Source organism: Struthio camelus, chromosome 3 (genome assembly GCF_040807025.1).
Source record: "Struthio camelus isolate bStrCam1 chromosome 3, bStrCam1.hap1, whole genome shotgun sequence".
In the NCBI taxonomy this organism is placed as follows: Eukaryota; Metazoa; Chordata; class Aves; order Struthioniformes; family Struthionidae; genus Struthio; species Struthio camelus.
In genome coordinates this window covers 18680707-18696289 of record NC_090944.1, presented here as the reverse complement: position 1 = coordinate 18696289, position 15583 = coordinate 18680707, and the positions used below count along the sequence as shown (strand labels likewise).

Below are 15583 nucleotides of genomic sequence, written 5' to 3'. Positions count from 1 at the left end.
GGATCAACTGCAACATTTATGTGCAGTACTTCTTCATTTTAGAACCCAGCTACTATGAAATTAAAGTAGAAGCAAGAGAATACAAATACTAACATCATTGCCAATCATATGATACGGCAGGTTTGTGCAACAAGTGGACCTTGGTCTAAAACGGCACACAAAGCAGTTTCTTATTGGGTAAAAGCTTTGCAAGATCACTTCATTGCTCCCACTTCGACATACAGATTTCAGTGCTTCTGATCTTACTGAAACCCAATAGCATGTCTAAAAGAGGACTTCAGCCCGTAAGTTCAAGGCATAAACAATAAAACTTAATTCATCCATCTACACCTCACATTTTTATCTGTAAAGTTTCCTGATCTTCAACAGCTTGGCTACTGGGTTTGCCCCAAATCACAACAGGTTTGGCAGCACTGAGAAACTTGCTCAAATATCATGCCCACTAGCGCTTGAGACCCACAGATTAGGAAACTGTCCACCTAAAGTGAGCATAAGCCAGCTGTCAGTTCACTACATCAAGCTCCTCTGTCCCCCCCGCCCCAGTTTCTCTCTTATTTGTATTGACACAAACATTTTTGCAGGTAAATGTTAAGTCACCTGCAAAGGGGAACAGTTCTAGCTGTAAACATACAGATTATTTTTCCAGCTAGATCAGTTTTTTCTTCCAGCTGCATCACAATTCAGCCACAAATATATTTGCATCTGTAGAAGGAAGGAGGGAAAATGCTGAAAATGAGCAGCCAGAAGCTCTTCAATCTTCCGTTCCTTCAGGACACGGCACTGGCTTCTGCTGACCTGAAGCTAACTACAGACTGCCCCTACAGAGGCCACAAGTCCACGTACATCTGTTTGCTGAGCATGCTTACCACACGCAGCAGTGGGTACCAAAGCAAGTAGTGCTGCTGTAGATGCATATAACTGACTCTCCAGTGGTCTAGCCCTAATTTCACCTGATTGGTTTAAGCTCTGAAATATGAATTTTTCAGAAATCGTAAAGAATCACCAGATAAAAATTAACAAGGACTTGTATGTAATGGGGCACCACCATAAAAAGTCTCTGTTAAATTGGTATGGAAAGGGTACAGCAGATTACTTATTGTCATCTTACCTGGTTGAGATGTACACAGGTATCTACCGCATCCTTTGGTCGATTACATTTCAGAAATGCAGACACAGCTTGTTCACACATCCCCACTCTTACAAACATATAAGCTATATCCTGCAAAAAGAATCAGCACCGTGTTAAATTCATTTCTGGATTTTTGGTACATTGTGTTAGCAACTACATTACCGTTATCCTCTTGTTTAATTTAATCTCAAAAAGCTGCAGGTGGAAGGTTCTTTGTTTGCTTAACAGATCCTGGGAAGACAACACATGCTGTTGCAGATTTTTAGAACTACAATATTTTCACATTCTAATTTATGGAACCTATGCTGCTTCTGAATTAAAAAACAATGCAAGTTAGAAAATTTTCTTTCAAATCAAATCACATTAGAAGGACTGCCCTTACTATTTAGTGCATATTTTATGTGCTACAGCTTGCTTTGTGCAAACAACAGAAAATGACAATAAATTACTATATTTTGCTTTTTCCAAGCATTTTGGAGTAATAAGTCATTATTATCTAGTTTTAAATTAGTTATTATGCAGTAGATCACTTCAGGCGATACCACCAACTTTGTCTCCTTTCAGCATTGGAAATATCTCCAAAATATTTCATTTTCCATTAACGTTCCCACTACAACTAACATCCAAGAAGTTGAACTAGTGAAAGCAACCAAGACCGTTTTGGAGAAAAAGAACCTAGTGTAGAGTAGGCCACAAAATGAAGGTATAAATAAATAAATAAAGTAGCAGTGAAGCGTGACAAATCAGATCTATCTGGGGAACCTGGCCAATGAAGGAAAGGAAGAATGATGGCGTAAGAAAACAGGAGTAACACTGGACCCTAATATACCTAAGTAACACCATTTTGCGTTAAGAAGCAAGTCTCATACTGCATTCTTTCTCCTTTTTTCTTATCCTTCCCCAGATGGGATTCTGTAAATAAGTATTTCAGCATGAGACAATGAAAAATGAAGGTGCTTTTTGCTTACAGGGAGCAATTTATTATTCTCTGGAAGTGAGTTAGCTAGATTCTCCAGTCCTTGGTAATCCTCTAGCATGTAGTAACATTCAGCTAAACGTTCCTGGTTCCGTCCTTGTACATAATATTGTACAGCATTTATCCTAAGACGAAAAATAAATACATGTAAATATAGTGCCATCTGATACACAAACATAAACTATAAACGAGTAAGCCTTTTGCATCTGTAAAAGAGAAATGACATTATTTTTAATAGGTAACTTTGCTCGAGAGAGCTTTTGTAGCTAGGATTTCCATTGTTTTTATAAAATGCACTAAAAGTTGTAGTGTTCAAAGGTCATGATATTGAAGCAGCAGCAAGGTGGTTTCTCTGACTAGCATAAGGTTAGGAAGTCAGGGAATCTCAAATTGTGTTCCTACTTCTGCACAGATCAAACTTGTAACTAAACTTTCAGAAAAGGGCTTTACTTGAGTGCCTCCATACTCTAAAGATACGTGACCTGATCTCCACTCCAACTGAAGGCAATGAGAAACACAAGCACCAAGGTCTCCAAAAATCAACCTCTGAAGTTGCCTAAAGCATGTAAAAAAATTAAGCTTCAGAACCTGTGAGAAGTTTTAAACTACTCTAGGACCCAAGTTCTTTGTGATAATATAGTGTGGGCAACTGCAATATGTAGTGAAGCTGCGGAACTGCAGGAGGCAGAACGTTCTGCATGCTGCAAGTTTACACGGGTTTAAAAGGCAACAAAGTACATGAAAGAAAAATTCAGTGAAAGTTATTAACTACCAAGACACCACTTCTGGCTCATTAAGTCCTTGACTGCAAAACGTGTTCTGGAGAATCGTACAATGACATGTGTACACTATTCTTAAACTCTTCTTTGGGCATCCAGTTTTGGCTACTGCTGGAAACACATCTCAGGTCAGATAGACCTTTGGACCTTTTCATATACTTATGTTTTTAAAAATACTAGAAAGTTTGTGGTTACTTTTGAAATTTGTTGATGTTTAATACTTCTCTCCTGCTTTTTAATTTAACTATAATTTTTTGTATTTTTTTTTTTTTAAATATATCCAGCCTAATTTTTACCTCTTTTTATACACTTTTTTTTCCTCTGCTCCCCAACCTTTAGGTAACCAGGCTTCCAGCAAAACTGAGATTTCCATTTCCTTCGTTCTTTAAATAGTTGATCAACAGCTCTGTTCAAAGGTACAGGCAGTGATGAAAAAATGCCACGTGAAGCTTATTAACTGTAAAAGTGCTAAACCTGGTCATTCCAAAGTCATCCCACCTGTTGCATCCTGGCTTTCCTGATGTCTGTCTCATTTCAAAACACAAGTCATTTAATCACTTTTATCCTTTCCTTTGTATTTTCCTTCTTACCATTTCCTCTGCAGAACGTACCATTTCTGACGGTCTGCAAAATAATCTCCGATAGCATTGTGTGCTTGTTCAAGAAGGGCATCATCAGAATCACCTGAGCCTGTTTTCAATAGTTGCAATACACGAAACCAGTCTCCCAGTTTTATGCGTAGTCCAAGGGCAAGATCTCTAATATAAACAGAAAATATCAGAGAAACAACAAAATAGCTAGCAAAAATCTTGAGGAAAAGATACAGGTTATAAACATGAAAATATTCTTGTATCACAGTTATCACAATGATCCCCGATATCTTGTACATTTTAAACACCATTCTGTGAAAATAAATACCTAGAGAGCTCAAAGGTCATATATGCCATACATATGCATTTCCCCATTAGCTATACTCGTATGTGAAGCACATTAAATGAGAAGCTGGCGAGGCACATGGGCAGCTGTTGCTTCATGTTTCTTCTTTTTCTGTATACGGCTCTTTATCTTTCACTATCAGCAAGTACAATAGGTGGCAGCAGCTGCAAAAGGTTCAAAGCAGAAAGCAAGTGTTGGGAAAGGCTAAGGGGCAAGGAATAATACTGAATAAGGATGATACATAATAAAATGCATTTCAGGGACTTTTCTTTCAGATTCAAGATAACTCAGGATGTAGGAGAAAGAATCAATCCTCCCCTTTTATTATTCACACACGTGTATGAACCACTGTGACTCTGTCTGACACATTTTTTCCCCCGTATAACATGGGAATTCTGTATGTGAAAATGCAATAATTTGGCAGGTGAATAGAAAAGAAATGCGAGAGATGTATACACCTTATTTAAAAACACCCTAAACTTATGCACGAGTTAAGGAATGCAATAGCAAGTGATTACATACAGCTAAATAAGAATATGTATGCAGAATGTATTTAAAATTATATTTCAAAAATTAAATTTATTTTAGCCTAATTTATGGATGGTCCTTATGCAGATTTTCTAGCGATGAGAAGACATGCCAGGTCTACCTAGAATTCTTATTCTTTGCAGCTGGGGAGTAAGGTGCTCTGCTGTTGAAAAACCTGCCCAGAAAAAGTCAGTCTTTGTCTTCTACAACCTTATAACGGTCAGTTTTCTCTTCAGTCGTGTGGAAGGGAATATGTCACCAGTGTTGCAGTGCAACTGAAGTGTTTGTGAGGCAGTTCAGCTCTCCAAAATAGCATATTTCCATGGGTTAATAGAATAATGTCTTCTACACAGTCAATTACAGGTTCTAATATGCGTTTCTCCCCACCTACTCCCTCCCCCCACCCCTCACTGGGGAAGAGGGAGGGTCTTCATATTTACAGCTTAAAAGAAAACATTCTTTTCTCCAGCATTTCCTAATTTTTTTTCTTTCATGATTCCACTAATGAAGGCTTACAAATTTCACATGTGCAGAAATGATTGAGGCTTCTCCATGTTTGACCACCACCTACAGGCTACATTGTTCAACTGCTGGTCATTCTTTTTCAGTAAGCAGTAGAAATAGGGAGAGCTAACTACTTGCCATTAATTTATATTTTCAGTAGTGTTGTCATTTCTCTTTGTTTGTTTTTATTCCTGAGCAAAAATTTCCATCAAATTGTCCACAATTGCATCCAGGCTCCTTTCTGTCTCTCCAGAGATTACAGTTAATTAAGAACTTTGTTGTTTGTATATGTAATTGGGAAGGATATGTATATGGCAAATATACGTATATATATGGCAAATAACTAAGACCAACAGTACATAAATTAAACATTAGTTTAAAATTGTTTGTCTGCATTTTTGGAATCCCAATTGAACTATTTCGTAGATATTTGCTGAAAACATCTACAAAATGTAGTACTACCTAGAGCAGCTGGGGCACGCAGACATGTTTGCAGACATGCTAATTTACATATAGGACTGGTTATCCACTGATATAACAAAATTCTCTTCACCTAATCCTATTCTGTGTTTCATCTGATCTAGAAACTGGTAAGATTCTTCAGTGCCAAAACATCCATTCTTTTAGTAGGTCAAGCATTTATATTTTTCAAGCATTTTTTCCTTATTTGCTTCCGAGCAAATGAGCTGAGATGACTACATGCAATTACCTTCTGTCCATATCCAAATACATTCGTTCAGCTTCTTCAAATCTGCCAAAATAGGCTGCCACTTCTGCTTGCTTCATTGACTCGCTCTGCAGGTTGCCTAGACGCTTCACAAATTTTATACCTTGATAATCTTTGCAGCGCACAAAAGCTTGCTCAGCAGTCTGCAGATCCAATTTCTGAAGAGCAGCTTCAGCCAGGAGACGCCTGTGCGAAAAGCGTAAGTGTAACAGATAGAAAAGCAGCTTTAAAAAGAAATTAAATGAGAATCCACTTATATTAGTCATTATGTAAAGAAAATATTCGAGTCAGCGCTATTTCAATAGCGAATGGCATTATTAACTAATCTTAATTCAGTTGCATGATTGTCACAACTGTTTTCTGTGATATTCTGTGATATCCCGTACTTGCTAAAGGGAAGATGTTCAAATGATTGCTAATACTCTTTTGCTCAGCTGTTCAACTCTACATTGGATTGGTAGGAATGGCATTACAGATCCTAGCTGGCCTGTGAAATGTGTGGGTTATCTCAACACAGCTCCATTTAGATATTTCTGCCTATGCATCAATCATAACTTTAAGACTGAATGCCTCCAACTAACTTGGCCATGAATAAAATTATCCTTCTTATCCATCCGGATGTTCCCTGCCCAGTTAGCAGAGCAGTCTGGGAAAGCAGGGCAGTTTGAGAAACCGTGTACTGCTACTGCCCAGGTGATTGAGTTCTGCAAATAAACAGAGAATTTCTACCTCCAAGCCAACCTGTGTCTACCAGGTAGCTAAATGAGCTCTGGAGTTTTCTGCACAAATACGGCTAAGTAACTTTAGAGTGGCCATTTGACATTCCTACTCAAAGTCAATGCAATTAGGGCGCTGACAAAACAAATAACATACTATCGCTGTATTCAGTGATGTAAGTCGTGCTTGTGCAGTATACACTCAGTACTTCTGCATCAATTTGACAAGATTAATATCACTTCAACTCCAGTGCCCATCACCGACATCAATAAAACCAAGAGAAAAAAAGTATATGGCAAATGTAACAAATCTGCTACACACTTCTTCCCTTTTATTGTGCTCTAGCACTAAGGGCAGTGCCCTGTTCTGACCTAGAACATATTTGCTGTATATCCAGCATTTAGGTCGCATCTGTTCTGTGTAAACATGTAGCATACCACGTGTTTCTTGTATAACCAAAATTAAGTCAATGGCAATCTTGCAGTAAGGTAAACACTAGACTTTGTGATTTTACTACACAAAACTTTTACTGAGACATAGACTATCACAAAACTAACAGTCATTTTCTATTTAAATAAGTGGACGGTACTAGTAGAAAATGCAAACTCTAAAATGCCAAAAATCTTCAGCTAATTCGAGACCTTAGTTAAAACAAGAACTCACAAAACTTTAAAACTTTACCCTATACACTTAAACCGGTATGATTACAAGTACTATTACAGAAACTTTCAACATGTAGTTATCAAACGCTATTTAAGAATGTAAATTCTGAAAGACAAAGACAAAACACACAAACAGATGGCAAGGAATGTTTTCATAGGATTAACTTTTAAAGCAAGTCCTCTTGGCCAGTCTTTCAGCAATTCTAAACTCCCCTCTGAACTGTCAGAATTAACACAGAATTCTCAAATCCCCGTGGTGAAAGCCAGATTTCCTATGCTGAAATAAATCAGTCTTCTTTAAAATAGAGCCAAAAATTACTATAGAAATGCACAGATACACTAACACTCTCCAGAGGGATAAAGGCAATTGGCATCCTTCCACAAGTATCTTGTCAATGAGGATTTCAGTTTTGGATATTGACTTTTCATTAAGTCAATTACTATCGTGATTACTCCTCCAGCCCCTAAGGCATGGGCCACTGAACAGATTTCCAGAATGCCTGTTTCCAGAATTGTTCTTCTACCTCTTACACTGTTTGCTGTGCAAGATTTTCAGATTTACTTTAATAACTGAGAGAGTGTTTAGGTTAAACAAGCCTAAGTCTCCTTTTCTGGGATTATTTGCTTCTTCATAGCCATATCAAAACACGACTGATGTACCCTTCTCTTCTCACTTCTCTTTTATGGCCTGTCCTACAAGGCTAATCAACTCCGCTCTTAGCTTGTTAAGATTCTAATATATCCCCCTTATTAGGCTTTAGGTTTCGTGTCATGATGGCTCTTTACAAAAAAAAAAAATAATAATAATAATAAATTAGCTTACATTCTTTCTGCAAGTTCTTTCATTTGCTTTAGAGAACACTGCCTTGAGCCTGTACCCTATAGCCATTACTGTAATCAACTCAGTGTTCCTTGTATTGTAGGTACCAAAACATTCGTAAAACCACGTAGCCTCATTTTTAACATCAGCCCACTTTTTTGGGGTGCTGCCAAGAGTTAGGAGCCTGGAAGCACTGGACCACTGCCTGGAAACATAGGTCTCAAGCTTCCTAAGATGGCTGCTGAGCAGTCTTGAACACCTGCTCAGCATCTCCCAAAACACGAACTCTGAAATGCCCAGGAATGGAAACTTCACTTTGTCTCAGAGTCCAAAACACCACCAGCTATAAACCATCCAAACACACTAACTGCAGAACTGCTGGGGAGGCAAGCTAGCAGGGGACTATGAAGTGCATAATTTACATCAACACTGAAATACCCTTTTGGAAGAGATTCAGTCTCAATATGCTGACATAGTCTCATGTAGAACAGCAGCTCTTCAAATTGTAGCTGAACACTTTTTAAAAAAAAAAAAAAAAAAAAAAGATTACCCTCAGCAGATCTAGATGATGATCCAGACCAGGACAGGAGGGAAGGAGCAGAAGGTATACTGCTGCTTCTATTTTGTTGTTGTTGTTGTTGTTGTTGTTGTTTTTTGTTTTTAAAAATGTTTTTAAAAAAACATTTAAAGAATAGCTAGCTCTGTCTAGGAAGGAAAAGACTATGCGAGAACACAAATTTAAACCAAGGAAGCTGCTGGATGAAGAGATTTTTACCAAAGTCTGGGATGTGGATTATCTTCTATGAACTGCGAAGATTCTTCAATCCCAACTTCTTCAATCAGTGCTCGACTGTCTCGTAATGACCGAATCTCAAAATTGATGATGTAATCTTTGTTAGGATGTTCAGGATTCTAACATAATAGACAGAGACAACATTTTATTCTATACCATCTTTATTTTCACTCTTAAAGATATCTACTGTTATATAAGTAGATAGTGAAGATATCTAAACACTAAGTTTTCCTATAAAATAAATTTAATTATACTTACCTTTAATATTTCATCCAAAAGAACAGATTTGATTTCTAAATCTTCAAAGTTGCAAATATATCCAGAAGTTTGAATAGGCTCCTTGAAGTAAATAACGTTAAAAGGGAATGAACAATTTTCAGTCTGACTAAATGCTAATTAAATCCATTCAGTACACATAAACAGACTTTCTTCTTCTCCACACTAGGATTTGATCATATTTCCAACAGGAAACAACTACTAAAATCATTAACATTAATTATGTCTGTGTTTATGGCACTGTCAATAAAATCCTCATCTTTCTTAAAACTACATTAAGAGGGGGGGAAAAAAAAAAATCAAGGAACATCTGTCAATATTTGGATTTAACTGAACTGTATTTTACAAATAACTTCACTAAAATTGTAACCCTTTTTTTGCCTAAGTGTACAAAGCAATGCTCCTGAAAATAACTTATACTAATAAGAAAAATAAGACAGAATTTTTTTTTTCCTAGTACTGATAGTTCATTTTATAGTTCACTTGTTCCTAAAAAACACTCCCACATTAGAGCTGACTAGATTTTGAGATTTCCAAAAATTTATTTAAATAAACTGTAAGCACAAGAATAATACAATTGAATACAGATCCATGAATTTGCAAGTGAATTTGTAAAATGGATAAAATACCTCTGCTCATTTTTACCTCAGGATCCAAGTTTCTGAAAACATACATTCTTGTTTTCTCCATCATTGCAAACAAATCTGGATTATCTTTGGCCCATTTCATATCCCAGACATCTTTGCGTTCCAGCTTCAGCTGCTCACCTATCACTTGCTGTCCTGTACTGTCTGTTACCCGTGTATCCAGGTCAAAGAAAGTCAAAACACCTGAAAGGTCTATGATAGCAACACGACTACAGAAAAACAAAGGAAGAAGAAGTAGGACAGGTAAATAGTACCATTTAAAGCTGAAATTCTGAAGTAATTCCCTGAACCGGCATACTCAGGCCAAATTTTTCTCTAACACTAGTAAAATTTGGGGGATACAGCGAGACACATGTGATTATCATTCATTCGTACAGCCTAGTGAGACTAGAGACATGGAAAAAAGATATTCTCAAATACATGTTTTTCCAGCTGCTCTTATAGCATCTGGCTCTGTGAGGTTCTGAAATGGGCCCATTTTTCATCCAGCATTCTGAAGATAGCAATTTACTCACTTAATGCTTTAAAGAACAAGCTGTTTCTGCCACTGACTAAACTGCTCTCCTGACAGAGCCTAAAATTAAGAATCAAATACAATTATTTTTTCATTATTTAATAGGAGACAATGAAGTAGATTGTTAAACTAAAAACTCCCCTCCACAGTGGAGTGGTCTTGAGTATATGAATCTACAAAACAGAATTTATGTTCTTTCTACAAAGAATATTCTTTGATTTTTCCCAGACAATATAAAGTATTCAAAGATTAATTGCATTATACTTTAAGTCATTGAAAAAAAATCTATGAAACACATTATTTCTACAGGTTTATTAAAAATAGGTTAAATCTGAAATTTCTCAGTTACATAGTCCTAACTGAATCATTATAGTAACCTGAATTCACTGTCAGTAATTTACTACAAAGACATTTTAAAAGCATTTATAAATACTAAAAGGTATTCTGATACTCTTAAATCCTTAAAATTTCAAAAGCAATTTAGAACTTTACCTGAAAACATTTGTGAATCTGAGCCTTTTTCACTAGCACAAAATCATTTAGGAAGGTAACAGCTTGGGCTCAAAACCAAACAAATGCGCTTTTGACTGGATCATGATGTCTATTAAGCGAAGCAACGTAATTTAAATATATGCCTAAGAGCTGAGCCCTCTACATATACATTAGGAAATCTACTTGAAATTATAAAGTTATTTTGAAGTTATTAAAATTACTGTCTTACAAACGCTCCTTTGTCAGGTTATTTTTTTTGTCTTTTCTGCCAAGACTCTCACACACTCGTGCAAACAACTGGCTGTTAATGTTTGACTACAAGTAGAAAACAACTTCAGCATTGGCACAGCTGAAGCTCAGGGAAACCAGTCTTGCTAGGAGTTTTGCCACCAGCTACAGCTTGCCTTAGCGGAAAATTAACAAGGGATAAACAAAGTACCCAGGCATTCCAAGTACATAGAAATTGAAAGAAGCCCCAGAGACAAGAGTTTTGGGTTATAAGACTTTTCATCAGTTCACAGTCACAGAAAGCTTATGCTTGGTTTATCCAATAAAGCAAAAATACTTTAATGCACCTTTTCCTCGAACCTCTGACACGATGTCTCACAGCAATCTGATGACAGCCCAAATATAATTAATAAGTGGTTAAGCAGACATTAATAATTAATATAAATGAACTATCAATTGTATTATAGTAAAATTAGTATGCAAGTATTAGTATTCTCATTGATTGTAGTCGTTTATTTTTAGAATCAGGTTGCTGTGCTAGAAGCAGAGCAGTCACTTACCTGGAGTTGCAGTTCAAAGACAGCTGATACGCCCGACAGTTCAGGATATACTTCTGAACTATGCCAACACTAGGAAGGCTGTATCTCTGAATAGTGCCAGATTCTCTTCCCTAGAGAAAAGCAGTGCTTACTTATTGAGACAGTCTTCCTACCAGGAAACTGCTCTTCTTTATGCGCTGTACTAAGCTGAACACTTTTTTGAACAAAGGACAAAACAGAAGTGGAGAGAGGGAACGGCATCACACTAGAAGTTCTGCTACTTAAGCACGACAGTTTCTTAAGATGCTATGATTTGCAGATCTGCTTTAATCAGGGATGTAAAAACATACAGCCATAGCCCAGACACAGTCCACAGAATAATTTCAGCAGCCCACAGACATCCCAGGAGTCTTCAGACACGGCCTAAAACCCCCAAAAAGGAGAACCCCGCAAAGATCCCTGTCCCACGCTGGTAAATCCACTCAAACCGTGCCATGACAGTACCAGCTGTCTAAAAACAGCATAACCGTCCGTATAGTGCTGTCTACATGCTAATAAGTCTCACAATTACTTCAAGACCTGTGCTAGTTTGTAAAATAAATGCTAGTTATTCAAAGGCTTGAGTAACAGTAAACAAATCTCAAGAACCAATATGGTTTATCTTTACAAAAATCTCTATCTTAGTGACTTTTGTTGAATGATACGCCCAAACGCTGTGTTAAGACACTGTTTTAGGCCCACAGTCTAAACTGAGTTTGACATCCCTGGACTTAAATGGTCACTATCCCTATCTTCTCATATTGTTCATCATTGGTAGAATAAGGAACAACATATTTCACCTGCTGTTTAACCTTTAACTCAAATATTGACTAAGTGCCAACATAAAACTTTAAAATAATCCAAAGTATATTCTTTGCCTTTTTCCCCCCGCCTCTGGAGCTACCTCTTTCTACAATCCTCATGTTTCATCCTTGACTATTTGACATAGGTCCAGCCTACAAAATGAAAGGCATATTTGGACAGAAACATTAGAAAATTTGGTGACTGTAATACCCATTCATCTTCAGTACATTTCTCAAGCTCTCGTCTCAAAGGCATTTCCTCTCATTCCCTGCGTTTTACTAAAGTCACTGCTCCACTACCCTGTCACTGCTTGCTACGTTCCTCATTTCTTTTTCTTGCTCTGTTCTTCAGGCATGAACAAATCCCCAAAGTTGCTTACTAACTCTCATAGTTTCTTCATTTATATTCTTTCCAGTGACTCACTGCTTTTATAAGAAACAATAAGAGGATATAACAAAAAAAACAAACATTGGAATAGGAACAGGGGAAACGTCAAGAGTTATTGGGGAGGTGCGTAAGATGAAGAAATAATTATTTTTCTATCCTTGTTTGCTAGGTTAGTTTGCTTTAAAGCCCACCTGTATATTTGTTCATATAATGAGAATACTTTTTTTCAGATTGAAAAGAAAAGCATCAGCTCTATGGCATGATACAAAGGTATAATATAGAAAGGTAATATGACCTATCATCATACACAATACTTACACATATAGTTACATATACATATGTAAACAAACTTTGCAAATCTTTGGGCATTTGCATAAAGTCTAGAAGAGACTTCCCAGAACTCAGAATATAGAATTAAATCCTGACCTGGACTGCATCTGCAAAGACTACAGAAGGAATTTAGGTACTTTGGTGAGGTGGAGTGCTTCACCCAAAATCCAGGTACAAGTTAAATATCTAAATTAAACAAGCCAAATCCCACTCTAAATTCAGAAAAGCTTTTGAAATTATGACTGTTAATACATACACTGCAGAAGAATCTCCCGCCTACAAGTGCCAGAGGTAGTTATAAGTTATTTTTATCCTTTAACTTACCACAAGTAATATCTTATCAGATGCTGTTATTGCACAAATTGGATCTCTTGTTCCCTGAAAGCATACAAGCAATATCAGCACCAGTTTTAATACAAGAGTAGGGATGTACTGCTAGAGAAAAATAGTGTTTTCTTTAAATATACATGAATGATGCCAAATATTCACAGGAAAAGGTGCTATCTAACCTTACTAAAATGCAGTAACTGGATGGCTTATGATATTAGTACCCTTGATGTTGTCATATTTCCCATCATAATTAACAGCTTCCTTTCTTCCTCTGCTCCTTCTCCAGAAAAATAACAAAATCAAAACATAACAGGTATTTAACAGAAAACAAAAAAAGCAAATATCCCTGATTTGAGAGGCCTATAATTAACTTCAGGCATATTGCTAAGTACCAAAGCACACAATTAAAAAAAGTGAAAAAGGCCAAAAGCACTAGAAAAGATAACAAGGGTTGAGTTTCAGCAAGCTTATACCTTGCTGAAGGAAGGGAGCTGCTTGTCACTAACAGACAGCAGAGGTCCATGAACTTTGCAGCGCAGAGCATACACTTTTTCTACATTCCATACAGTTTGGTGAATATTTCCAGCACAATATAATGACATAACAACCACAGCATTAATGAGAAGGAACTAAAAATAACACTTTTATATAAGAGATGGAAATAAAAAAGCAGTTTAGATAAAACGATCACTCAGAATAAAATCCATTCAGCTGAATAAAGTAACACTAACTACTCTTTCAAGCTACCGGCAGAACCATAAAAAACTAGTTTAAATCATTGCTCACTTCAATAGCTTTGATGTAATCAAGGCGTTCCTCTGCAGATCCCAAAGGGGTATCATCAATATGATAAAGCCTGTAGAAAAGAAAAGCACAAACCTTTTGGAGAGAATACAGGTATCTTAAACCCTGGGAGAAGAAAGTACTTCAACCTGAAGAAAGAACTAAAGCCAAGCCTGTTTTTAAGTCCCAAAAGTATCCCCTTTATACCAATCTAAAGCAGGGTTACGAAAGACATGGTACCCACTTTCACTTCTACAGCCCTTGCCAGTCCAATCCCATATGACCTACAGTCTTTCATTCTGCAAGAATGAAAACCTTCAGTCATCCCAATGGCCTCCTTTCAAACATTCCTGTATTCAAAACTGTCATAACTCTTATTCTGCTTTAAAAAGTGGCAATGGGAAAGATTTAGACTGCTCAAATCATAGCTTGCGCTGAATTACAACCATTTACTATTTCTGTATTTCTACCATAGTTACAATCTGGTCCAAGGCTAAGACTTTCAGGTACTAGAACAAAGTAAGTAATTACACCATGTACAAATAATTACTCATTAATATCAAAATATGGTGACAGGAGCTGATAGATTTTAAGAGATAGGCCATAGCATCTCTACAGAAGAAAACAGATATAAAAAAAGGGGAAAAGAAAATTATAACAAATGTTCAAGTCCGTGAAGATGACAGGAAAGGTAATGCCACTAACAAGCATGTTGGAAGGAAGTATTCTGGAGGGAAGATGATGTTGACTTTGATTTGTTTAGTTTGAGAGGACAACAGGCCGTACAGGATTAGGCATCAAAGATGCCAGCAGACACAAGTGTATTTGAAGGAGAACTGGTTTGATAGAATATGCCCTAAAAATCCTTGACACGTAAGCAGCAATTAAAGTCACCAGAGTGAATATTGTGGTCTAAAACCTCAAGGTACAGAGGAGAAAAACAAGGAGAAAAAAGAAAAAAAGAAAAAGGCATCAGACATACAGCTCAGCAGACATACAGTAAGGGAAGCATGAAGCTAGCAAATGGAGACACTAAACAGGAAGTCATCTGAAGAAGTATGTTTTAAGAGATTGGGATAGCGACCATACCTTTGTCATGAAAAGCTATTCTCTGGCATTTAACAGGGCTGCAAGTCAACAAATTCAAGCAAAGAGGAGTTCATATTTTAGGCAAAGGAGAACTCAGCCCTATCAACAACCATATTGACCATTACGCCAATAGCGGAAAAATGATAAAGTCTGAAGACAAACCTTTCCCTGCCTTCTTTTCTGGTCCGTGATAGCTGATTAATTTCCATTGCTGTGAGCTTCTTTGCAACACGATACTGCCAGATGTAAAATGCCTCTTTTGAAGCTGCTATCACATGTGTTTTGGTCATTGTGACAAACAACGGTCCTGTTATGAAACCCAAATGGTTGCAAAATTAGAGCAGCAAGTATTGCACTACATGCTAAACCTATAACTTTTTCCCAGGTGGATGAAATCATGCCTCCATAGCTCAAAAGAAACAAAAACAAAAAAACAACAACAGTTTTTGTTACCTGCTAAGTAATTTCACTGTGGCCTTGTTTAGATGAACACAGGAGAAATTCTTTTAAAGTTTTCTCTTTAAAATTAACGCTTACCTGCCTGCTACTTCAGC

The 15583-nt window shown here is 36.9% G+C and overlaps 1 protein-coding gene across 3 annotated transcripts in view; it reads right to left on the bottom strand.

Moving 5' to 3' along the window:
• WDR35 (WD repeat domain 35) overlaps positions 1–15583 on the bottom strand; it is a 41293-nt gene that overhangs the window by 5270 nt on the left and 20440 nt on the right. For all 3 annotated transcript variants that reach the window (XM_068937112.1, XM_068937111.1, XM_068937113.1), the window contains 11 exons: positions 15192–15336; positions 13944–14013; positions 13152–13205; positions 11289–11398; positions 9493–9703; positions 8830–8910; positions 8554–8690; positions 5562–5765; positions 3496–3642; positions 2098–2230; positions 1109–1219 (listed from right to left, as the gene is read on the bottom strand). In XM_068937112.1, coding sequence (XP_068793213.1) covers positions 1109–1219; positions 2098–2230; positions 3496–3642; positions 5562–5765; positions 8554–8690; positions 8830–8910; positions 9493–9703; positions 11289–11398; positions 13152–13205; positions 13944–14013; positions 15192–15336 — 1403 coding nt within the window. The remainder of the gene's footprint in view (positions 1–1108; positions 1220–2097; positions 2231–3495; positions 3643–5561; positions 5766–8553; positions 8691–8829; positions 8911–9492; positions 9704–11288; positions 11399–13151; positions 13206–13943; positions 14014–15191; positions 15337–15583) is intronic.